The sequence below is a fragment of the Neocloeon triangulifer genome, unplaced genomic scaffold, assembly GCF_031216515.1.
Source record: "Neocloeon triangulifer isolate White Clay Creek 2 clone unplaced genomic scaffold, ASM3121651v1 ptg000012l, whole genome shotgun sequence".
Classification (NCBI taxonomy): Eukaryota; Metazoa; Arthropoda; class Insecta; order Ephemeroptera; family Baetidae; genus Neocloeon; species Neocloeon triangulifer.
Window position 1 is genome coordinate 14,275,884 of NW_026775554.1, and position 24,893 is coordinate 14,300,776.

A 24,893-nucleotide genomic window follows, 5' to 3' on the forward strand; every position below is an offset into this window, starting at 1 on the left:
GCACAGAGCTTGGAGCATTGATTCAATGCGTGAAGAACAATTTCATTTCCTATTAAGGATTTACATTAATTTGAAAATCAAAACATTAAATTTGATTTCTTTTGCAGCACAGTTAATAAATATCATAAATATAATTTAAAATTTTTGAATCTCTCTTTTTTGTAATGCAAATATTTAATTCAGTTATAAAACATAAAGATTGAGATTGGCATTTTTTTTAATACAGCCGGTATAGGATAGTTTCACTCTTTTATTTGCAATGCATTTTCATTACAAATCTCTTAAAAAATGCATCATGTAAATCAATGCAAATCTGTAGCAAATGAATTTCATTCTTATGTTATTTGCACCATTTTATATAAATATACAAATTTGTAATTGTGAATCGTATGCGTAAATTAAATTAGATTGACATATTTACAACTAAAAAGCACACAACGCAACAAATTTAACGCAATTCATTTAGCACAGTCTATCAATGACATTTTGTAAAGTGTGCAACTCAAAATTAATCAGAAACATTACATTAATTTTTTTGTAACATCAAAAATAGTAGTTTATTTTAAAATTATTATGTTATAGATATGTTATATTTTAAGTAGAATATTAAGATTGCTTAATTTTCACTCCTTACGCCAACACTAATTGTAAGAATTTAAGTTGCTTACACCAAGAAGCATTTTTACAATATCTTCCACTCAATTTTCAAGGAGCTCCGTGCTGGGTGACTATGGCAAAAAAGGGCGGTGCGCACGTGACAGTTTTTACTTTTTCCTTCTTCTTGGTTTCTCTCCTTTCACAATTACACAAAGCAATTAAGAGTTGCTCAGAGATTAGTAAGGGGTCGGATTTCAAAGGTTAGCCCCATCGACGATCCGTGAACCTTGCCAGAGGTCATCGTCATCAATTTTATCTCTCCACGAAGAAGGATTTGAGGCGGATTTATTTGGCCAAAAACTTAGCTTGATGGAGCTTTGGAGTGATTCGAGCTGGCAATCAAATTAATGTTGACTTGGATTCGCCGATGTGGCGTTTGATTAGGGGAGAGTTTGGACTGAATGTCTCTGTAGAGTGTAGAAGAACTGCACTTTCACCCCCAGCAGGATGTCGGGGGAACTGTTGATATGTGCGGAAGTCGTAGATTAAACTGCTTTTTATTCGTCGCACGAACGACTCCATTCCCAACGGGTGGGCCCAAAGTTTGGCTAATTTGGTGCGTTGCCCTCGAGCTACCTAGTTTAATGTCTGTTTAATCTAAGTTTATAATTAAAATGTTTCATGCTTTTCGTTTATACAAATTTTGATTGTGTTTTATTTCAAACAATTTGCTTAAAAATTTAAAAAGAACATGTTGTGATTAAATATGGACAATTAATCAATTATTAGGCATCAATGTATATTTTCACCAAATGCGATCAATTTTAATCATTTAAATTTAGTTGAATATTTAATTATACTTATTCACTGCTATTTTGCTGAGGAAACGGAAATATTCTAAATAGCAAATAAATGAACAAATATGGAAGAAGAGAATAAGGATAAGGTATTTTATTTGCCCAAATTTTGAGAATTGAATTTTGATTAAATCCTCGAAGCTGATAGACACAATAAGAAATTAATTTTTCCATCTTTAATATAAAAATTTAATTTCAAATTTAATGTTGTTTTACCATTTTTTAATTTAAATAATTAATCACATATCATATAAGTGCACGGCAAATTTTATTGAATGAGAGAATTAATTTTTTTATGCGCAATATAAAAAATCAGCCTGCTAGGCACAATTTAATCCCCCGTGAGTTGAAACAGCTTTAAATCGTTCTTCTCTCCCCATCAAAATTCAACTTTCTACCTCCATTTCACGGGCTATTATGCATATTGTGTTGATTGACGTTAAATTTTGGCTCGTAATAAAACCACCCCGCGTTGAAAAGGGTATCAAATAATATCCCCTCACATCCACCTGCCATTCAATTCAACCACGGGCGCTGACGGGATTTGCAAAAATCTAATAAAAAGCGCACTAAAGGTTTGAAAAAAAAATAATGGTTGGCGAGGGATTGATTCCGTCGCAATTAATTACGAGAGCAAGCAATTTAACGACGATCCGGTTCTCGGGTGTCGTTTTCGCACGCGAAGCGGGAGGATAATTTTCTCTCCAAAGTTAAATGTCGCTCTCTCTGAAAATGAAGGCGGGGTGGGTCGTCAGCTGCCGCCGCGTGCGTCCGCTCTCGGCACTAACTCGCGAACTACCCCTTCTGTGTGCCGGCGCGTGCAGATTCGCCGCCGGCTGCTGCGAATTTGGAATGATGCTTCAAATATCCACGCAGCCCGTCCGAGCACCGCAACACGGCGCTTTCCACTTAATCGAATTGGTTCCCCGCTGCTGATTATTGCCCAAAATGACACTCGCTCACCCGCCGGCCTTGTTTTGAACGGTGCTCCTCTGTCTATGCACTGAAGCGAAGTTGACAAAATTTAAACGTGGCGAAAAATGAAATAAATAATCATGCGCCAGAAATACAGGGTTTGTAGACTAGAACTTTTTCAAGGGTGTTATATGTTTAAAACATAATGTTTTTTTGTGAATTGAAAATATAAAACACTTTTAAATTCCTTTTTTTTTCTTTTCAACATTATTTTGGTTTTTTTATGAAACAAAATTTTGCGTAAATAAATATTTTTTATTCATATTAATAATTATTGTTAAAATTTAACAACTTATTTTAATTTTTTTTAAATATCTTTATTTAAAATTAAAAACATACTTTTTAGCACCCCTAAATGAAAGATATTCATCCCCATAATTTGAATGATAATAATTGAATAAACATCAGATTCATCAGAATTAAAAAAAAAATAATTTTAATTTTCATATTCACTCTTTACTTTTAATGTACGCAACATAATTATAATTGAAGAGGCCGTGTAGTTTAGAATTAACACATTATACTTTATTTGAGGTAGCTTACTCATAACTGATACTCAATTTTATTAAAAATTTCTACAAATAATTAAATAAATTTTATGTGGATCGAAATGCAATTTTTTTTTTTGTTGACATGCGATTTCTGACAAAAATTATACTTAAATTATACCATAAAATTACACGTCTGTAAATTACTTACAACAAATATAACCATTTTTATAAACTTTGAACTTATAATCAATTTGAAAAAAAAATCAATATTTTTTATTTTAAATTAAATCAGCTAAAGTGAATCAGGAAATCAACTTCAATCACCAAAAACTTCCTCTAAACCAATAAAAGAGTGACCGGCACCAAAAAACTTTTTCCGTCGGCACGCGTCTTGCAGCTTCTCAACAAATCAATTTAGTGGCAGGCAAAAAGCGAGACGAGGAAATGGAAAGTTTGAGCGGCAATTTGTCGCACCTAATCAATCCAACTCCTTTCAGCGATTTGCCATCGCTCAAGTCGCGGTCGGTCGGGGTGGACGCGTCGTCGGTTTGCCGCCGAAAAGAATGGAGAAAAAGTCCAAGTCGGCGCGTTAATCGGGCGTGACTGGTGGCGAAAGAGGGCCGCTTGGCGTCGCCATGGAAACCGCTGGGGCCTGCCAGTTGGGCTGCTGGTGTGTGGCACACATTCGGGGCCGCGAGGGGCGCATGCCTACCGTCGGGTCCGGGGGTGCCGAGCGCAAGGGTTGGGTCTTTCATCTCGGGCTGGCTGCCAAAGTGCTCTGCATCTCTCTCTTTCTCTGTCCCTATCTCTCTCTGTCCTTCCTTCCTAGCTGTGTGTTGGCCGACCATGCTGTCGACATCATGAGTTTGCCTCTTCTCTTCGGCCGCCGACGCGCCAGCAGGTCACTCTTCTTTTCTCGGTGTTGGATCTAAATGCATGCGGGCGGCAATATAGAGCCACCTGCGCCAAAGACTATATTATAATGTCGTTGTTGTTATTGTTATTGTCCGTTCCCATCGTGTTGTGCTGTCGCCGTTTATAGATGGATGTGTTTGATTTAATTAAACCCCCGTTTATGGGATTAATTTGAGTGCATGCTTTGCGGCCGCTTCGTAATTACACGTGCGGCCTACATAATATCACCGGTTGCTGGTGTCGATGTTATTTGGTCAAAATTACTATTGATGTTTTATTCTTTTCGTTTGCTAAATAATCTTTGTGCTTCTTTCATTGCTTGTGGAGAGACTAATTGTATAGGCATTTATATTGAATAAAAATAAATTGCCAAACTCTCGTAGAAAATAAGCAATTTTAGTATGATTACTATGATTAAATAGCTTAATTTAATTAGGTCAAAAATTTTGATTAGGGTGTTATCGATATGATTTACAATAATATATTATTAACAAGTGGTTTAGGACTAAAGTAAATTTATAAATTGGGAATTTTACCTGCCATTTTTCAGCATAGCTTACAATTCTGTAGAGCAGGGGTGTTTATTGAGCAGAGAATATTTATTTTGCGGTAATATTGGTGCATCACTTAAATAATTACTCTTATTTCTATAGAAGAAAAAACAATTTACAACCAACCAATAATTCTTTAATTTAAGATAAACTGTAGATAAATTTTATATTTCATCATTTTCCTTAAATTACGGAACCATCTGGTGAAAAAGTGTCAATAAATATTTAAAATACCCAAATTAATCCCATGATTATAAATCTGATGATGGACGCCTCTTAAAAATACTGCGTTTTCATTGTGTTTTTTTTTGCTCACGAATATTCAGTGTATGAGAGTTTATAGTAAATTTCAATTAATCTCAGCAACTTTAATTAGCAGTTTCGGAGTTTCTGCTACAGACTTCTTTAGTTACTACGAAATATCTCGCTGAGCAAAGTTCAGTCAGCTCGAGCGTGCGGAGCATCACCGGGAAATGGGGCAGGGAGAGCGCCTGGCTCAACTTGCGATGCTGTGCCGTCGAGCAGACGTGCAACGCGGGTAGCAGGCCATTAATACACAGCGACAATGAGATGCACACGTACATTATACGGAATAAAATGCAGTACTGTAGAAAGAAAAATATCAACAGCTGTGTGCATAACTAAAGGAAAAAATCACTGTCCTACGTCTCTAGTAGCGACGCCATTACTTATGCATCTCTGTTAGTCGGAAAGTGTGTCACTTTGGTACACGTGCAATAACGTGGTTTGATTTTTGAATTTGCACAGCATAAATTAGAGAAATTCAAATAAAGTTAAAAAAAAAAATTATCGTAAATATTAGGATATACATTAAACACATAGTCATAACACTATTTATTTAAAACCCTTATAGCAATTTCAAATTTTTAATTTGTACTTTTTTGCTAAATTTGCCTTGTTTATATTTTGTTTTGCCAATTAAAAGAAATATTTTATGATTATTTTTACACAGTCTCATCTTATACATAGAATTTAAAATTGACTCATTAATCCTTTATTACATTAAATTTGCGTGTAATACTAATTGAATTAAAGCAGAAGCAGTAATCAATTTGGCATCTTTGAAATGCAAATTGGGCTTCAAAACCGATCTATTTCCATTGTAAGGCAGCGTTTGACGGGGTAGAATCGCAGGCAATTTCTCCCACCATCACCACCAACTCCTCACTTATTCTACGAGCAAACAAAGCCTAAAATCTACCTTGATTTAAATTTAGCAGCACCGCCGCCGCTCTGTGCGTGGCGATGGATGACTGTGTCTATTTATTCTGCGTGAACTCTGATGGCGGCTGCTCTGGTGTTGTTCTCGAGCCGCCTGCGAAGCAAAAGATAATGGAATGTGCGCGGAATATATTATATCAGACGTCTGCACTCGCCCCCTATCACCACGTTTGTCGATTGGAGGCGTGTAATTAATTTAATTTCATCTGGAGGCTTAAGTATTTTGCCTTAATTGAATCGAAAAGTTGACTTCCTCCCCACTTCAATGCGTTTCACTTGCAAATTCGATTCGTCTCTTTGGACAATTAGAAAGAGCTGAGCCGATTTTGCGCAGAACTGTTTGCAAAGTTTGCTCCACTGCCTTGAATAAAAGCGGTGTTTTAATAATCTTTTTTCACCTTTCTGGGATATTACACAAAATCAATAATAATTGTTTTCTACGAAAATATTTTGTTTTGAAATCAAGATCTTTTTTATTAAAGTTATCAAGCAAAGTTAATATTTTTAGTATTAACAACCATTATTGTAATAAAATACTTTTTTATTAATAAAACGTTCAATTTTTAAATATTAATAGATTTTCAATGGCCTAGGACTTCATAAATGTAAGATATATTTAATTATTGATTTCACAACTATGATGAATGCTAAAAAAAGATGAAGAATATAAATTGACCAACCGAGTTAAATAAAATAATTATTTCTATAGCATTCTATACAAATCCTTCTATCGCTATTCTTAACCTATAATCGTATAATTAAATGTCTGGAAATCAATTTAAAAATTTACTTATTGACGATTAACTAATAATATATAAATTATTGTAATGCTTAACGTATGTTTAAAATTAAGAGGAAGAAAAATGTGCATCCAAAGCTAATTTTTTGCTTCTACTTATGCATTTTCTTATTGTGTCAGAACTTCAATTTCGCTCACAAACTTTTTTTAATTTGAAAGAAACCGCTCGCAGTGTAGAAGCCGGCAATCAATTTCATCATTTCCCTTTCGCTCTTCTGCCGAGCCAGACCATGCGCCGCTTGCATCCTTTTATCTGGCGCCCGGGATCATTTCATTACTCTCTCAGCCTGTCTCAGCCAGTCGTTGGTTGCGCACTCTATGCATGTAGTACCTCCAACTGCGACCTCCCATTTACAATCAGCGTGAGCCGATACCAGGCCACTGTGATAGAACAGAGGCCAAGTAGTTATTCCCAGCGGATCAGAGGAAAGTCGCGCGCAATTCAATTGTTGTGCTTTGTCGGGGCGATTCCAATCGGTTTTGGCGCGCAGGCCGCAGGTGCCCTTTGTTTCGCGGGTGTCATAAGTAGGCTAAGCTGGCGAAACTGCGGAAAAATGGGCCATAAAACGCACACTCGTTTACGGTCGCCCGTTGAGCCCTGCTTATTTATACGCGAGGCAAACAATCCCTTTGTTGACTCTCTCCTGGACCATCAATTCCCGGACCTGCACCCGCTACAAGGCCGTGTGTCCCTGTTGATTCTATGCATATTGCGATCGGGTGTGTTTGCTCAAGGCAGCACACGTGCTCATGTTGATGTGCCTTTCACGCTGAAGGAAAATAACGGAAACATTGTGCCTTTCATGAATTCATGAATTTAAAAAATATGTTCACTACTTACTGTGTGTTGAGCAAAATTTTATTAGAAGTTTAAACAGTTAAACACCTTTAAATTTTCCATATACCATACAAAAATTATTATCATCTGAAGATAAATTAATTTGTAAAATTTATTAAGATCAATTAAATGAATAAACCTCCAAAAATCTTAAAATTATGACGATTGCAAGGTTCTATTTAAGCAATACCAATACATAGTGAAATTTTTGTTTTTAAATTCCCATTTTTATTACCAATTCCTCCCTTTTGTATTTAGGATTAACGCAAGAAACCCTCTACTTTTTAAAATACCAGCAAACCGCAGTGTAATTGTCTAATTTAATTTTTTTCTCCTACTGAGGTTCTTCTGGTTCATCCTTGTTTATATTTTTCGTGAAATCCTACTTGGGTGTTAAATTTCAGCTTAATTCGTGAGACGCTTGTTAATTTCATTTTGTACTGTTAATTAAGGTAAGGACGAAAAGGACTTCTATATTTGATTATTTTACAGTAGCAAAAACGTTTTCCATTAGCTGAAGGGTTTTGCTCAATGAACTTGCAAATAAGGTTCCCTGGGAGATTCAATTATTTGTTTCCTCTCTAATCAAAATCAGATGAGTCGCTTTTAGTGTTTTAATTAATTCAGAGAGTGGTGTTTTGAGAATGCAATAAGCTTCAAGAGATCTTTCCACAAATTCGAAAGCAATTAAACGGTTCCACTTTATAATCGTTTCTTGGGCCTTTTTATTTGTCCTCTTCTCTCAACTCCTTTTTGGTCCAACAGCTTGGCACTTCAAGCTTGTTTTTCCTTTTGCCCGAAACGACTCTCACTCTTCAAGACACGGAAATCTTTTCTCCTTCTTATATTACGGGGCGTTAATGCATAACTCACGTAAAAGGACGAAAAAATTTTGATGACATTTCGTCGTCTGCGACGAGAAACTTTTCTTTGACGTATAAATGCAAATGGTTGTTGAAAAAGGGGGAATAGTTTATACCGGTGGATCTGAAGGAGAATTCTTCTTTGCGAATCACGTCAATAGCGATTTATCTCCTATTAAAAAAAATGATGCTAAACTGAGTTTGTCTGAACAGCTGTAACTTTTTATGATTGCGTGTTGCTCCAAGTTATAGCCATCGTTTGCCAGAAAACAAGTTTTTCATGGACATGAGGGGGAAATTTGCTCAAGACTCGATTTCTCTCCTTTAATTTTGCCTTATGAACTTTTGAATCGTTTGCAAGCGTGACCTTGTTAACTTCTTTTTTTAATAAAAACATAATTAACATCTTATTTGAATAATATAATCGTCGTCGGAGCTGGTCGGAGCTAGATAAAATAATTCCAATTTGCTTGAACTGCGAGCAAAAAAAAAAAAAAAATTTGAATTTCTTTTTGAAAAAAAACTAAAAATGTAAATCACATGTTTTTCAGCTTTAAAGCAGTTATAACGGACACAATTTAATATTGTTTCGTTTGGGAGAATAATCGCGTCTGTGGCGAAAATTTCCTAATATTTTATTTTTTATTTTTTCTCTTTATTCACTTTCATAACAAATTGGCAGCTTTGAGATCGGTAAAACCATAGATTATTTTACAACATTTACAATATAATATGCGTTTTTATTGATTATAAAAAGTAAACCCTCATCAGAAGTTCTCATAATTTGTTGGATCATTTTCTGGAAAAGAAATCGTTTCTAGCTCCTTCTTGCGATAATTTCAAATCATTTATGACCATAAATAGTGATCAAAATGGGATAAAATTCACGTCATTAGTTGAAGAGCTTTATCGATCACTTCTTGAACTTTTTCAATAGGCGTTTGTAACAACCAATGATGACGCTTGAGAGAAACACGAGGAGCCGACGCTGTCTTATAGCTTCTTTCGCCTTTAGGTGCAAAAAGAGAACGTCGGCAGCAATAATAAAAATAATTTAACACTCCGTCCTGTTCAGGCCCTCGACGTGAGAGACAGAACTTGTGCGTCAGACTGAGAGAACGCGCGTTATTTCGCTTTTTATCGCTCGCAGCGACAAAGCAACTAAACAGAAATAAATTCAACGATCCCTTTTACAACTTACGCAATTTTATTGGCTCAGGGGAAATATCGCCTTAAGGTTAAACGCGGGAAATGCTGATTAATTTTCCACTTGATGACGAAAGTGTGTCAAAGACGATGGTGAGGCGAATTTATGCGGCTCGACGCATGACGGATGGGCTGATTGGGCTGGCGTCAAGTGAGCAAGGCGGCTTGTTGATTACAATCACTCCGACTTTAATCCGCCCCCAATTGCATATTACGTCAGTGGTGTGCTAATAATTGGCGGCACTCGCCGACGTGCAGACAAACGTTGTTTGTTCAGTCAGTTCATTTATAATAATTGGCCTTCAACCTTTGTTTGCTCACGAATGCCTGGGCGCTGGCATTTAACGGAGTCGCAAAAAACTATGGCGAATTGGCTTTTTGTTTGCTTCCTTGCAAACTTTCAAATGGCCAACCTTGATTACTTTTCAACTCGCCAGAATTATGCAATTGAGAAAACATTTTAATGTTGTTGAGGTTTTATTGGAAAACTTAGGAAATATTGTAAGTGAAGTTTTCAAACGTGCAAAGTGTTGAAAACCTAAATATGAAAAAGTAAGGCACAAAACAAAGAATTAAATTTTATTCTGAAATTATAATTTTTTGAAAAACAATATTTTCACGTCAAAAGAAATAAAAGAAAATAAACGCACTAAACTTTTTTCACTCCCCTATCATGCAGGTGACAGTGCATAATATGACCATGAATTTTCAACTGTTCCATGATACCAATGTTACTATTTTAAATGATGCATCAATACTGTAGGATAAAAGAAATTAATAAAGTTAGTAAAATTCTAGTTCTCAGATCATTTATAAACTCACAATTTTTGAAGGAGTGCATGCAACTCAATAATATTTACTGTGTTTGTTCGTCTATTTTTTTAATGTTTGATTTTTTGCTAGCAATAACATAAATCTGTTTCGAAGCGGAAACTTACAAATTTTAAATTTCCTGATTGTACAAATTTTCCACAAAATGAAGTGGAAGAAAGGTTTTAAAAAAATTGTATCTATTTCATCCCACATGGATTTATAGAATTTTTCAGCTTAAAAATTGTTTTTGTTTAGTTTTCCACATTGATATCAAATTATTTTTATTTGTATTTATTTTTAATAATTTCATTAAATAGGCACTATTTTATTTAAATTAAGTTATTTTTCTAATAATATGAGTTTTTTATTAAAATATAAAAAAGAAAAAATGTTTTAAAATTCTGTTTAATTTGTTTTTGTCACTTTCAATGCATTGCGACTTCAAATTTTGTCATTCTGTCAAACTATATCAACAATAAATCCCATTTATTTTTATGTGTTTTTAAATCAATCAGATCAGGAAATAAGAGTTTCAAAAGTGCTGCACAGTCTTCTGGTAGACTTTTTGTTCGCTTTTCCTTTTTATCTTCGTGTTCTCTCCAGCGTGTGTTTTTCGTTTTTTCTGATATTAGGCTGCATGTCCCATAGCCGTGCTGTGTGTTTGTGTGCGAGAGCGTCCGTGTGTTTCCGAGCAGACCTTTTAAATGAAAACTGTTTTTCACACCGTCCCTGGGGAGGACTGCGCGCGATATCCCTGCAGCAGACGGTTTTTGCCGTTTTTTGATCATCGGCGCGCGCGAGCGAGCGAGCGACGCCAACCACGCGCCGCAGATTGTGTTTCAAAGGCTCGACTTTCTCTTTGCAATTCTCAATGAAGGCGCGCGATCTGCCGCACGCTTGAATCTTTTGTCCTTCTCTTCAAATTTGAACACTCTCTGTCGGTCAAACGAGACGTGGAAACGAATCTATTACTTTTTTCCTCTACCAGGAAAGTTTTATTGCAAAAGAAATAAAGCTCAAATTACATTCCCAGAAGGAATTGAAGAACAAATTTCCTTTTTTTTTTTCCAAAAGAGAAGCAGGAAAACCTATGTGTAATAAATAACAATTTGTTTTTTTTTCCTTTAGGAAAAGTCAATTATTTTTCTTTTTAAGAGGATTCAAAAACTGCTCTCATAATTGACAAATTTTTCAAAGATATGATGAAGTTAAAAAAAAAATGTTAATACTTTACTTAAAAAATTTGGTAAAAAAGCATAAAATATTTTTAAAATCTTACACATCCGTCTGCTTAAAATTAAAATAGAAATCACAATCTATTTACTTGAAAAACAGTTTTCTACTTAAAAGTTCCAACTTTTTTTTTTTAAATTCATTCAAAATTTTTGGTCCTGAACGAATTTCGGTTTGGATGACACAGGTGGTGATGTCGTTTCGGGCGGCCGTTTTGTTCCTGGCCCTGGGCCTGCTGGCCGCCGGGGAGCGCGGCACCACTTTCCGCAGCAGGGAGCGCCAGGGCGGCATCACCTTGGGCCAGAGCAAGCCCAAGGAGCCGATCAGAGAGACGATGTTTGCCAAGCATTCGCCCATCGACCCCGAACTCAACATCGGCCTCATTGTGCCGCAGACCTCGTTCGGCCGCCGCGAGTACACCAAGGCGGTCAACTCGGTGTTCAACTCGTTTCAGAAGTCTCGCGGGCGGAAACTCGATTTCCTCAAGACTTTCAATTTCGGCCCGCAGCAGGTCAGGCAGATCAACATGACTTTGACGCCCAGCCCGACAGGTCTGTCCCTGAAATAAAAAAGTTAAATATTTACAAGTAATTTAAATTTGATTTGGATAAAAAAAAAAATTAAATACATTGAACACATGAAGAAGAAAAAATATCATATCTCCCTGTCACACATGTTAATATAATTATTACAATATTATAAAAAATTAGGCCTTCTAGTATCTAGTACCTTTTCTCAATCAATAATAATTTTCATTGCGCAAGAAATTGTAAAAGAGCTGAAAAATCGGAGACTACGTTAGAATTTTACAATATATCTGAATTTCCCCATTTATTTGCTTGACAAGACAAGAAATGCAATTTATTATCTCCGGTTATTTTTGGATGGTTTGGTTCATACAAAAAATATCTCATCTGAAAGAAATAAAAGAAAATTTTTCCAGCAAACAAAAGCAATATCCAAGATATGCAAAATAAATTAAGGGTTCAGTCGCTGCGAGGAGAAAAGAGACATTCTTATGCCGGAGGAAACAAAAGACGAAATGAAAAACACCGGCATTCATAAAAAGCATTCGCCTGTAAATTTGAAAATGAGAAAAAGATGACGTACCCCAGTCGGTTGGATTACGCGCGTATGGCTAATGACGGCGCAAATTCCGCTCCTTTATCTTGCGATAGGGAGAGACAGACGCGCCCAGTGGACCAAAAAGTGCACTCGCGGTGACACAAAAGAAATTGACAGGAGTTGACTGACTCTTCGGCGTCGACGGGCGAGACGCAGGAGCGCGTGCCAAATTACGGGGGCTGTTGTTTATCGAAGAGACAAAGCGGAGGCTGTCGAAGTTGTTGCCAAATAAAGTAAGTGACGCGTCTCGGATGTCAACAAGCAAATTAGGTTCCATTTTCCAACACGTCATGGGTGATTTAGCAAAGTTACTAGTGGAGTGCCATAATACGCAACTACGAAAAGCGAAATTGAATTGAAAATAGTTTTATATTAAGATACATCCATTAGTGTAATTTTAGATTTTACAATTAATAAGTATTTAATTAGATATTATAAAATTAAAATATTTTTTTATTTAAATTATTTTTTTTTTACTAAACTTCTGCAGTTAATTTTTATTTTATTTGTTTAATTTTTGCAGTCTTTTATTTGTAAAATTTTGAAAATGCAATTTTTGTGTACAAATAGGAGATATTCATTTTTGAATAAATTAATCCATATGGTGGTATCATAAGTAATGATTGAGAAAAGCTAAAGTTTATTGCAAATTTCTTTTTGCAAGTTCACCATTTATAATGACTAATATCAATATCAAAGCACATCATATTAATTAAATTTTCATTATTTTTTTTCACTATCACTGATGAGTCATAATTAAAAATGGTTTCATTTGCATTCTTGCAAAATTTCAGGCAAATTCTTCAAATAGGATTTATTAAGTCTGTATTTCTATTGAATACAAAGAAATGTAGTTTTAAATATTATTTTATTTTGACAAGGATTGCAAGAAAAATTACATTTTTACGATTAACACAATTCTAGATGGATGCATTCAACGCCCACAATGATCCTTGCAATGTAGGTCAAACAGGTGGATATGGAGATGAAAAGCTTTCATGCCAGCAGCACGAAAATAACCCGCGTTTTGTGCCATTTGCAAACGAACGGACAAGAAATAAATTTAATTGAAGGCTATAATCAGAATTTGCAAGGGTAATTTGGAGAGGTGCCCAATATAAATGGGACGAATTGTCGGCACCGCGCATGAAGTTGGTTGTTAGTCAATTAACCCAGTTGAACTTTCGCGGATGGCTTGATACGTACGAGTGGCCTTTAGTCGGGGAGACCCCTGCGGGTTGCGGACATTTTGCTCCCCGCGCGTGTGTGTTTTGCACTATACCAGTGTGTTCTGCTGGCCGTCTAACTGCCACGCTAATTTCCTCCTCTAAAGTAAATACACACAGGGCACGCATCGCACCATCGTTGCTCGTTTGCAAAATTTAGCTGTTGCCCTCGAAATGGCAGGATATAAAAGTGGTGTGCCGCTCCACGATTACGGGGCCATAACACTGGGGGCATTTACTGACAAAAAGGGTTGGGGGTTAAAACGGAATAATTATAATTAAATGTTTTTTTTTTTCTTATTTTCATATTTTTGTAGTTAAAAAAAAATGTATAATTCAAACTCACCAGAATTAAAAATTCATTACAGAAAACAGTTTTTTGATCAATTTAAGGGCATTTTTAATTTTGCATTAAATCTTCATATCGGAATGGTCAAGTGCATCAGCAACAATGAAAAAAGTTTTGATTGTTGCTTAAGCTCTCTGATTGGGTACAAGCAAAGTTGTACCCAATCAGAGAGCTCGGCAACAATCGAAATTTGCTGATGAGCGGACCTTGGGAGTGGTGAAATCTTTGATTCAATCAGTTAGATTACCAGATGTTAATTTGATTTTTTTTAATATTTTTTATAAATTAGAAAAAGTTGTTCTCACCACTTCTGATTGGGAAAATTATTTCGGACTAAGCTTCTATAGTTAAAATAAGCAAAATATTTTTGCGGAAAATTAAATAAAACACGGAGGCTTGAGCCGCATGCCGACAATGAATGCAGGTGAACGCGCGCGCGGGATATCCAATTTCGCAGGGATTATTCTCAACTCTATTTACGGCTGTTTGCTCGACTACTCTAGATTGTGTACAGCAAGCATTTCGTCTCGCGCGGCTGTGCATCAAGGTAATAACAATCGGGCGCAAACACCGCCGACCTGCTTTGCCGGCCGGGTAAAGCGCACTCGCGTTTCAGAACACGCAGAGTTCATTACACAACAACACGCCCGGGATTCCAGTTGATTAATGTGGCCGCGCGGCATTCCGATTGGAACGTGCTGCATTTCCTCCACCGCAATCAAATGCAAATAAACCCCCAGCAGGCTATCCTGCGAATAGCAGCTGCCAATTGCCTTCATCTAAGCCACTCAATTAAGATTTGAGCGAAATATACCTTGAAAAGTTAATCATGAATCATTTGCTTGGTTGTTAAATTCTTCATCGCTAAAATAAAATAATAAAAAATGTTTCCTAAAACCTAAATTTAATTTATAGGACTATCAAACTCGCAAATGGAAAGGACGTACTTTCTTTTCAGCGAATTAAGATTAATTTGATACAAATAATTCATTATAAATTTATTCTAGAGACGTATATTTTTAAATACAAGCAAATTTTAGAAAACTTATTAACTTCCATAAACTTCATGCATGTATTTTGGAATTAAATTTAAAAAAAATTAAATTATAAAACATTATGAATTGGTGCATAATGCTAAATTTTCGATTGTATAAGTCTTATTAAGACTTAAAAATAACTTTTTCCCAGAATAATAATATGCTAACATAGCTGGAAATATATCATGAAATGAAATAAAAATGAAATTCTTTTTCTGTAATTGCAAGGTTTAGAATTTCACAATTGGTACTATTCTCTGGGAAAACAAGGCTTTTGCTTGTTACTGTGTTGTTCTTCTTGTGTTTAAACGCAGTAAAATGTTGCTCAATAAAACCGATTGCACGTTGCTGGCACGCAACCCGAGGAGAACGCACAAGAGTTGGCAACAAGTTTTATTTTAAGACCCATAACCAGCACCGGCTGGAATAATACAATTTTTTCACATTTCTGTTGTCAAAGTAAACTTCTTTTGTCTAGACGAATTGATTTTTGCCAGGAAAGAGACGGAAAAAACGTTTTTCCCCTGAAAAGACTGTTTTAATTTGGATAATTACAAAACCAATTAAAATGCAAATAAATACAACTCAATTAAAGCACCACAAAGGACCCAGCAGCTTGTGAAAATCCGCTTTCGCCGCCGCCTGAAAGTTGAATGAATATTTAGAAAATTCCCGAGTGGTTTTTCATGTAATTTCGTTTTGGCTGGCTGCGTCGTTTTCACTGGTCTGCTGAAATTGGGCAAAATTATTTCTCTCACTCAAATTTATAATTTTAAATTGTTTCGCTAATTTTTTGCAATTGATGATAAATTTTGAAAAATATACACAGCCAAAACTTGCTCCTGAAAATATGTAAACATGATTTGTTTGTTTTACTTTGCGGAAATGTTATTTTTATTTTTAAAACTTGTTATGTGAATCCTTTCAGGAAGTTTAAATTACTAGCGAAGCAAATATTGAAAAATTATTTGATTCCAATGCCACTTTAACCAAATTAGCCAGAACACGAGATTAAATAATCTAGGGACCTTGAAAACTGTTTGCACTTTTTGTAACACTAAAATCAAGTATTTGCCCGGAATGCCTGCCTCGGCCTGCCTCATTTTCTGCATCGATTGTCCGATAACGGTTGTTAACCAACTTATCCTGGTGTGCAAAATGGCGCTGCTTTAATTGCCGCACCGCGACTCGGGCGAGTCTGCAGCAACACCATCAAATAGCTCTCGGAAAATGTTTCCCTAAAAAGCGGCGAGCTGCGCTGTCGGCGGGCGGGCGGACACGTCGGGAACGCCACACGCACTGCTGGCTCGAGAGGCTAATGCAAATCGCTCCATATGGTAATCTGGACATTGAACGAAGCCATTCGCGGTATTGCTCTCTCGCGAGATAGATTTGCACTCACTGGGAATTCGCAGATTGTTTGTTGCTCGGCAAATGACGAGCGCGAATCGCGAGCTGCCGCTGAGCTCTAATGAGATGGAAATGATTTGCGCGTGAATTGTTCGCTCGCTGAGCTGCTAAAAGCGATCCAGATTGCGCCTCAGAGTGAGCAAATATATTCACAACCAGAATGCTTGCTATACGTGAGACGTTCTATATTTTTTGTATTTGACAACAGAGGGTATGGAATTTCAATTAAATTTTGAATTTAACGTATTAAAAATAGTGGAATGATTTTAGTCTCAACCGATCTCATAATATTATGAAATTAAATAGCTTCATTTAAAATATTTAAAGGCTGGGGAAAAATTAAGCTTTAAAAATATTAATTGTTATTTTTACTTCCGAAATTACCGTAAATAAAATAAATGTGTAGGAATTATGAGGATAATTAATTGCAAAAAGTAGAACCAATTACGTCAGAGGCACTCAAAAGTTGATGAGGATTCCATCGTCGGGCGTATTGATGCGATGCGGAGAGTCAAACTAATGACCCCTTCGCCGGTTTAACAGGATCTGCTGGAGCGGTTCATTATTTATTTTTTAATCTTCTTTCCACCCTTGCCTTTCCCGATGCAAATTCGGTTTGCAAGAAAAAAGATCGTCCGTTGATCGAAAAAGGAGGATATTCCGGACGGAAAAAGCTGCGGCCGCCTAATCTTGTCAATCCATCAGACGAGGCATTTAATTTGAATGCTGCCTCCCGTTGAGCATTAAAAAGAAGCTTGTTCGGCCGAATCAATCATTCTTATTGGCTCCTTTCCCTGAAAAGGATATCGACAAGCGGGAATTCAAAAAGCAACCTCTTTTCATTCCGTTCTTTTTCATCCAAGGAAATAAATCTCAATTTTGTCTTCGCGGAATGGACGCCTCTTAAAAGTCAAATTGCTGCGTGGAAAGTGCGCTTTTAGCGGTTTCCTCCCACCGGCCGTTTTTTGTTTGTTCTTTTTTCAACAATCCTTCTTTCTTTGTATCCAGTGGGGCAGCCAGTGTGGTCAGAAATGCGAAAAATCCACTGGCAGCAGCTTCAGAGGCGAGAGCGAGCTGGGATTGTGTTGTCGAGAGGCAAAAAGAAAATCGTTTCGAGCTGGACCCTCCGCTCTGGGAGCGTTGGGAAATGTGTTTGACCAAGAATTAAAAGCTTTTGATGTTAACAGAATGAATTCATTTTATACAAATGCAGCTAATCTGGTCATACAAAACCGTTATAAATCAAATTAGAATTTATTTTAAGAGCTCTTTTGATAACATAGTTATACAATAGGATACTTTTTTTGTGTTCCATAAATAACTATCAAGAGCATATAGAGCTATAAAATGAAATTTGATATAATTTTTATTTTTTTTTTATTTTTTTAATTTAATATATTTAAGTAAAAATGCTTATTAGATCAGTATCAGATTTTCTTTGACTGCATTTTTTCTTTTTCTAACTTAATTCACAGGCATATCTCAAGATGGAGAAACAGAAAAATAATTTTTGTGTAGTAAAAATTGTAAAAAAGGTTTTTTCTTTGATCCGCATTACCGTTAATATATATTTTCTAATAAATAAAAAAATAGAGAAAATTTTGCTCTGCGCCTCTGCGCAAGATGTTTTCTGTTTACTTTATGACTGTATCCGACCGTATCCATTGTTGATATTCAAACGGAGATCAAACGAAAAATATTAAAAATAGTGTTCACCTAATTGACCTCATTTGACCCTATTTGAATTTCTGTTTCAGCCATTTTGAGCACTTTGTGCAAGGAGTTCCTCTCCGTGAACGTGTCGGCGATCCTCTACCTGATGAACCACGAAAAGTACGGTCGTTCGACGGCCTCGGCGCAGTACTTTTTGCAGCTGGCCGGCTACTTGGGCATTCCGGTGATCGCTTGGAACGCCGACAACTCGGGTCTAGAGAGGGTGAGTATTGCTTTGTTAATATTTGCACGGCACCGCTCAGATCGATGCGAATGCCCCGGGCAGACCGCAAAACAAACAATTCTTTTCTTCTGCCCTCCGACCCACCCCTTTATTCTCGCCGACGCATTTCGTCACGTGCCAATTAATGAAACTGGCTCTTTTCTATTGTCCTTGAATCACATTTTTTTTATTTGCCATATTCGTCACGCAGACGGCGTAGTCGGAAAACTAATAATGCGAAAGTTGATTGAGTCTCTTTTTGCCGGAATGCCAACTTGCGTCCGTCTTGGCAAGAATTATGCGAAAGTTTGTCATTTTGCAGAACGTGCCTCCCGCAGCTTTATCCGCTATCGGAACAAGAAATGAGCTGGAATTTGGTCTGGTAGCTTTTTTGTAGCTCTGGCCCCATCTGAGATAAAGAATCAGCGTTCGTAACGCGATCGTTTTTGTTGCAAGTCTTTGACTTGGCAAATCACAGTTGTAATTTTTTCAGTTTTCTATATTTTGTAATGATTTATCTATCTTCAGTAACTTATATGTTCCTTATCAATCAGAACCCCTTCTGAATCTATTTACATAATTTTACTGCATATACGGTATATTTGTAGTTGAGCTGCTGCCAGTAATTTGTATGTCCTGCAAAATTTAATTGGTTTTTTTATGGTTAAAAAATACTATCAATATTTTCAACAGACATTCTTATTGCATTTCCTTTAATTATTAATTCTTAAGTAATTCAAAACAGATGTAAAATTTGAAAATTAAAATTAAAAATCACCTCTCCATTAATTATAAGCCATATAAAGTTGTTTTGAAAAAAATCCAACATTTGGAAACCGAGAATTGAATACATTAATTATATCATAACTCATTATTGCATAATAGTATTTATTCCTTAGCCTGAAGGAACATCTGAAATTTCGCACTGCACCCAACAAACAGTCTAACCCTGTTACGTCTATATTATTAGATGTCTAGTATGAACTGCGTCATTGTTACCAAGGATCAAACGGATGCAAGCAACGCGCCGAGCGCCTGTGTTTGGCAAGTTACATAAACTCATTGTCGGTAGGCGTTTGCTTCGAGATAGTGAGAGTTGAGAAATGAAATTCCTGGTGTCGGTGCCACGCTCTTTGTAAGCTAATCAAGGGCTGCGCTGAATGCAGTCGGTGTAAATTGAATTTCGTTCAAGTGCCAATTTTATCAGGCACTCCACAACCGTGTCTTCAGAAAATACCCTTCAAACACGAGATACATCTTACTACGATAACATCTTAAAGTTGGAATTCGCTTAAAAGTCACGGCATCAGCAGCAGATTTGAAAAACTCCAAAAGAGTTTTTTTTTTAATTTGCACATAACTCATGTGGAGCAGTGAATAATTCTTACTTTTGAGCCATTATTAAAATTATTAGGCCATTTTTTAACGAAATACTTTCCAACAAAAACGGAAGATTTAGATTTTCTCTTAAATATATTCAAAACTCTTGCAAGCTGTGACTTAGTTATGAATTATTTAGTGGAAGGACTGGAAGGCATTTACGTAAAAATCATAAAAAGCCGAGTCATTATTTTCCTCTAAAAATTTGTTCTCTTGTGAAAGAGCTTTAGTGATTCCTTTTGCAAATTTATGGGCAAGAAAATAAAATTAAATAAATCTTGAGAGAATCGGTAAGAAGATTAAAAACCAAAACTTAAAACTGTGTTGTTTTTTTTTAAGAATTTGTAAATGCGGCAAGTTTTGTGGCAAGATAGATATTTTATAAAAATAGTATAAAACATACTTAGTTTATTTCTAAGATGAATATATAATTTTAGCTATCACCTTCAAACTATAGTATTATCATCTTAACTTTAAAGTGGAATTCTCTTAAATTTTTTCAGTATGTTTAAAGAAGATCTTATTTTCAAGGAATTCTTCCATTACATTTATTGTTGGCATCAATAGACTTTTAGCTTTTGATAAAAGTCTAGAAGCGAAGCATCCCTTCTTCATTGATGTTTGTGGAAAGCTTTTAACTTTGGAATAGGACACCTTGGGAACGGGGTCGGTTGATTTGCTGCCATGAACATCTTACACGCCACGGCAGCTGCTTCCGCACTCGCGGACAGAAAAGCGTTAAAACGCAGCCTCGCGCTTTTTACTGCAGAGTTATTTCGCGGCCCATTTCTCGGAAAAGCGCTCAAGGCTCAAGCATATTTCATTCTTTAAACAAACCGGCATAGCAAGCTTATAATTAGCAAGCCTAAGTATTTAAAAGCTTCACATTATTTTTGCTCCACTCGGTCGGAATTCGGCTCTCGATAATGGTTTTCTGCTTCCAGGCTTTAAGTAGACCACACTTACACAGATAATTTTTCCAGAAATAACTTTGTAGAAAGAGCGGCTCTTCCTCTCCTCCAATTTTATATGCCAAAGGGTGCAAATCATGAAAATTTGCTGACATACCACTAGTCACTGGTGGACCAATGAAGCAACGATAAATAATTTCAACCTTTTTACATACAGATATGGCCGAAATAAATTTCCTGTCTTTTAATGAATTAAAAATAATTCAAATAAACACACACTAAAAATTCAACAAGCTCTGACAGGGATTTGACAGATTTAGATTAATAACATGTTTATTTCAATAGAAATGTATTTAATGGCTCTTTAATTGAAGAACTTTCACCAACACAGCTATAGAGATAGTCGTTAAAAAAAAAAAATCAACCTTATTATTTAAAAATCCTTATTTGTTTTCATGTTGCTAAACTCTTACTATTTTATTAATAATTTAAAAAAAAATAAGATCATTTTATTCTTCTGAAAGATACCGTTCCAAAATCTCAAGCACCACCAGTACTAAAATTACTATCTAAGACTCGCATCAAGTTTAGCCACTAAGCAAAAAGTAACCCCTTTGCCCTTCCAGTACAATGCATAATCCGGCAATTAAGTGCAACCCCGATAAACAACTTCTGCAAAGAGGGGTGAGCGTCAAAACCCCAAATATGCACAAGGGCTAATTTGGCGCGCAGCCACTCAAGCGTGTTGTTAATGTGTGTTTAGCGAGCGTCGCAGTCGAGTCTGCAGCTGCAACTGGCGCCTTCCCTGGACCACCAGACGGCCGCCATGCTCAGCATCCTGGAACGCTACAAGTGGCACCAGTTCTCCATCGTCACTTCGCAAATCGCCGGCCATGACGATTTCGTGCAGGCCGTCCGCGAGCGGATCATCCTAATGCAAGACCGCTTCAAGTGAGTACAACCACTTCAAAGCTAAAACGAAATCATTGCCCCTTCCTCTGATCCCTCCACACATTTCTGTCTGCCAAGTTTGAGGAAGAAGTGTTTTCCGCTTATCTCTTCAGTTAAACACGCGTAAAGTGCTGCTTGTTCTTGGATGAGGAAATATTGATCCGCGAGCTCCGGACGAATAGAAATTCTTGGAAAGGGAAAACCGAATTTGCCTTTAAGTTGAAGCTACAATATTTTTTTACTTTTCGGAGCTCTTTTTTAGATTGTCAATAAATGTATCTTTCTTTTTCTAGTGCTATAAGTTTTACAATACCCAGCGAACACATTTTCCCCAGGGCAACTCATGTTGAATCACTCGTGACATACTTTTTTGCAACTATTCCAATACTTTGAAAGATTGGAAGATAAAATGTCACAAAGGTGCAACCATTTTAGATTCTGAAAATATCTCCCATCCTAAATCATTTAAACATCTGCTATTTCCTTAGAGCAATGAAAATAACTAAAAATCAATACTGTCTATTTTATGATATGAAATATTTTTGGAAGTAAACGCATAATAACACTTGAAAAAGTTATCATAAGACCCTATAAGCCCAGAAATAGCGAGTTGCATTTCTTATTACCCTGATTGGTTTTCAATTTTATGTATGACATTGTTCAGTGCAAAATTTTTTGACAGGTTTTTTTAACATCTGGCGTGACTTAAATTTTGAACTAACAATTATGTATAATAATATTAATAAAGACAAAATGCAAAATATAATTTATTGTTATATCCTTTGATCATGGACTGTGCGTTCTGAATTCTAACAAAAATATATTAAATTATTTTTTAAATTGCTTTATGTCAAACAATTAGAATTGAATTTAACACAAAATTGAAAAAAAATTGAAAATTTTGATTTTATAATTTTAAATTAATTTTAAAATATAAAGAAAATAATATGATAAATTGTTTAATTAAAAAAAAAATTATTATTTTTTTTTAATAATAATGATAATGTACTATTATGTTATACATTTTATATTATTTAGCGATTTTTCCATTTGTATGAAACAGATTTACCATTCTCAACACTGTGGTTGTCACTCGGTCGGCTGACCTAAAAGAGCTGCAGAACTCCGAGTCCAGGGTGATGCTGCTGTACTCGACCCGGGAAGAGGCGCAGCACATTTTGGCCGCGGCGAGGGACCTGAAGCTCACAGGAGAGAATTACGTTTGGGTCGTCACGCAGAGTGTCATCGAGAACAGACAGACCATGTCCCAGTTTCCAGTCGGCATGCTTGGTGAGTACAAACCACACACATTACGTTTTATTACTCTGTCTTGCATAAAACACACTACAACATTGTTGTTAAGAAAGTTACAAATAAGAAGATATTATTTAAATCTATCAACTAAAAAAATTGGAAGGTTTATTGTTTGATAAATAGAAACGTTTTAAAATTCAAGGACTGATTAAAATTTTATTATTTTGAAATGACTCAAAGCCATGATTAATTTTTTAAATTAATTAAATGAATTAAAATTATGAAGAATGAAAATTTTAAAAATATTCATTAATGTCAAAAAATTAGAAATATTATGCAAAAATATTTTACAGATCTCTACTTTCAAAATAGGCTTGCGGGAATTAAAAGTTTCATGATGTAAAAAACATTTCTAAGAGTTTTGCCAGTTATATTTTTAATGCCAACTAGTAAATTAAAGATTTGCTTAAAATTTAGTCTATTATGAGGCAGTTGGGCTCGATAAAATTGGCAGCACGTGCTCTCAGAATTTCCTTGGGCGCGTGAGCTGCTTTTCTCAGATAAATTGAAAGCTGTTTCGTGCTGTTTCTGGGTCGCGAAAGAAACTTCTCCGCAAACCAGGCAACAAAACAGAACGCGGAAAAGAAATCATCCTGGGCATTTCGGCAACTTTTCTCTGCATCTCACGCGGCGCGTGGGGATGAAATCAATGTTCGGCAGATTGAATGCGCGATGAAAACTTTCCGCAGATCTGCCGCTGAGGGACGCAAGAGAAAGGAACAAGTTTTCGCTTGCGTGGGGGCAGAAAGAACACTTGTAAAAATGCGAAGAGCTGCAACTTTTGTTGGTTCACTGTAACTGTCCCTTTTTACGCCCATGCCGAGGAAATATTAGCTTATAACTGTCACAGTGCAGACGGTGCCAGAAATAAAGAGGCAGGCAATCATGCAAATGTTCTCGGAGGTGTCAACTCCCACTTTCCTTCTCTCTTTGTCACGCCGTAATTGACTTTTGAATCATTTATTCGGCGACCGCAAACGTGAGGCCCCGGTGGAGCAGTGCCGAGTGCCGACCTTTTGACTGAAAGCCTGCCGCGATCCAGACGTTCTCTTTGGCCCCATATTTCCGAAAACACGCTGCATTATTAAAGAGTAGCAGCTTCGGGTAAATAAAATATCGCCCAGCAGCTTTTATCCTGGCAGCCGGGGATTTGTGTTCTGTGTGCAACTTTCCTCCCGAGATTTCATTTTCAGCCGACAGCGGTGCGAGGCGTGACAAATGCAGCGCTGCTCATTTTTCCCTTCGTGTAAGATGCTTTCCGGGACCTTTCAGTTTTTTACCCGCTCGTCTATTTTTAACAACAGACTCCCCCAGTGAAAATGGAGAGAAACGGACGCATTTTTATCATGTGTGTTTATTTATCGTTTTTTTCTTTCATCGCATGTCAGTTTTTTTCCAACAGTCTGTCCGTTTGAAAGATGGATTTATACAGTATTTGAATAAAAGACATTTTGTTTTTGGAGGAAATTGCGTGCCGTGTAAAAAAAGTATGTCCTTACCTTCAAAGCAATTAGTGTATTAACTTCTAGGATAAAAAAAAATTAAAAACAATTCACTGAAAATTTTTTAAATTTTAAATTTAAAGGAAAAAGCACACATATTATGATATTATGCATCAGAAATATCTAGTATGTACATTTGGAATATTTCGCATCAAACAATTTTTTACATATTTATAAACATTATTCTGCTGGAGAAGAGTATAACTTGATTTCATGTAAAGGAAAAATACAACTTTAATTGCGCGAGTAATTGAAAAATTACTATATAAATGTAGGCAGAGCTCAGTCACGCGCCATTTATTTTAAACAAAAATTCAAATTTACAATTCTTAATTTTACGATCTGAAAAGAGAAACATAAAAAATTTCATCA

The 24,893-nt window shown here is 36.1% G+C and overlaps 1 protein-coding gene across 2 annotated transcripts in view; it reads left to right on the forward strand.

Annotated features, from left to right (window-relative positions):
- LOC132197763 (glutamate receptor ionotropic, NMDA 2B) overlaps window positions 1-24,893 on the forward strand; it is a 67,543-nt gene that overhangs the window by 25,732 nt on the left and 16,918 nt on the right. The window contains exons 1-5 of one of the 2 annotated variants that reach the window (XM_059621291.1): window positions 3,682-3,821; window positions 11,568-11,931; window positions 18,285-18,463; window positions 21,518-21,705; window positions 22,769-22,995. In XM_059621291.1, the coding sequence (XP_059477274.1) occupies window positions 11,574-11,931; window positions 18,285-18,463; window positions 21,518-21,705; window positions 22,769-22,995 (952 nt within the window). In that variant the 5' untranslated portion in view covers window positions 3,682-3,821; window positions 11,568-11,573. Of the gene's footprint in view, window positions 1-3,681; window positions 3,822-11,567; window positions 11,932-18,284; window positions 18,464-21,517; window positions 21,706-22,768; window positions 22,996-24,893 lie in introns of those variants that run through there. The other variant, XM_059621290.1, reaches the window with a different exon arrangement.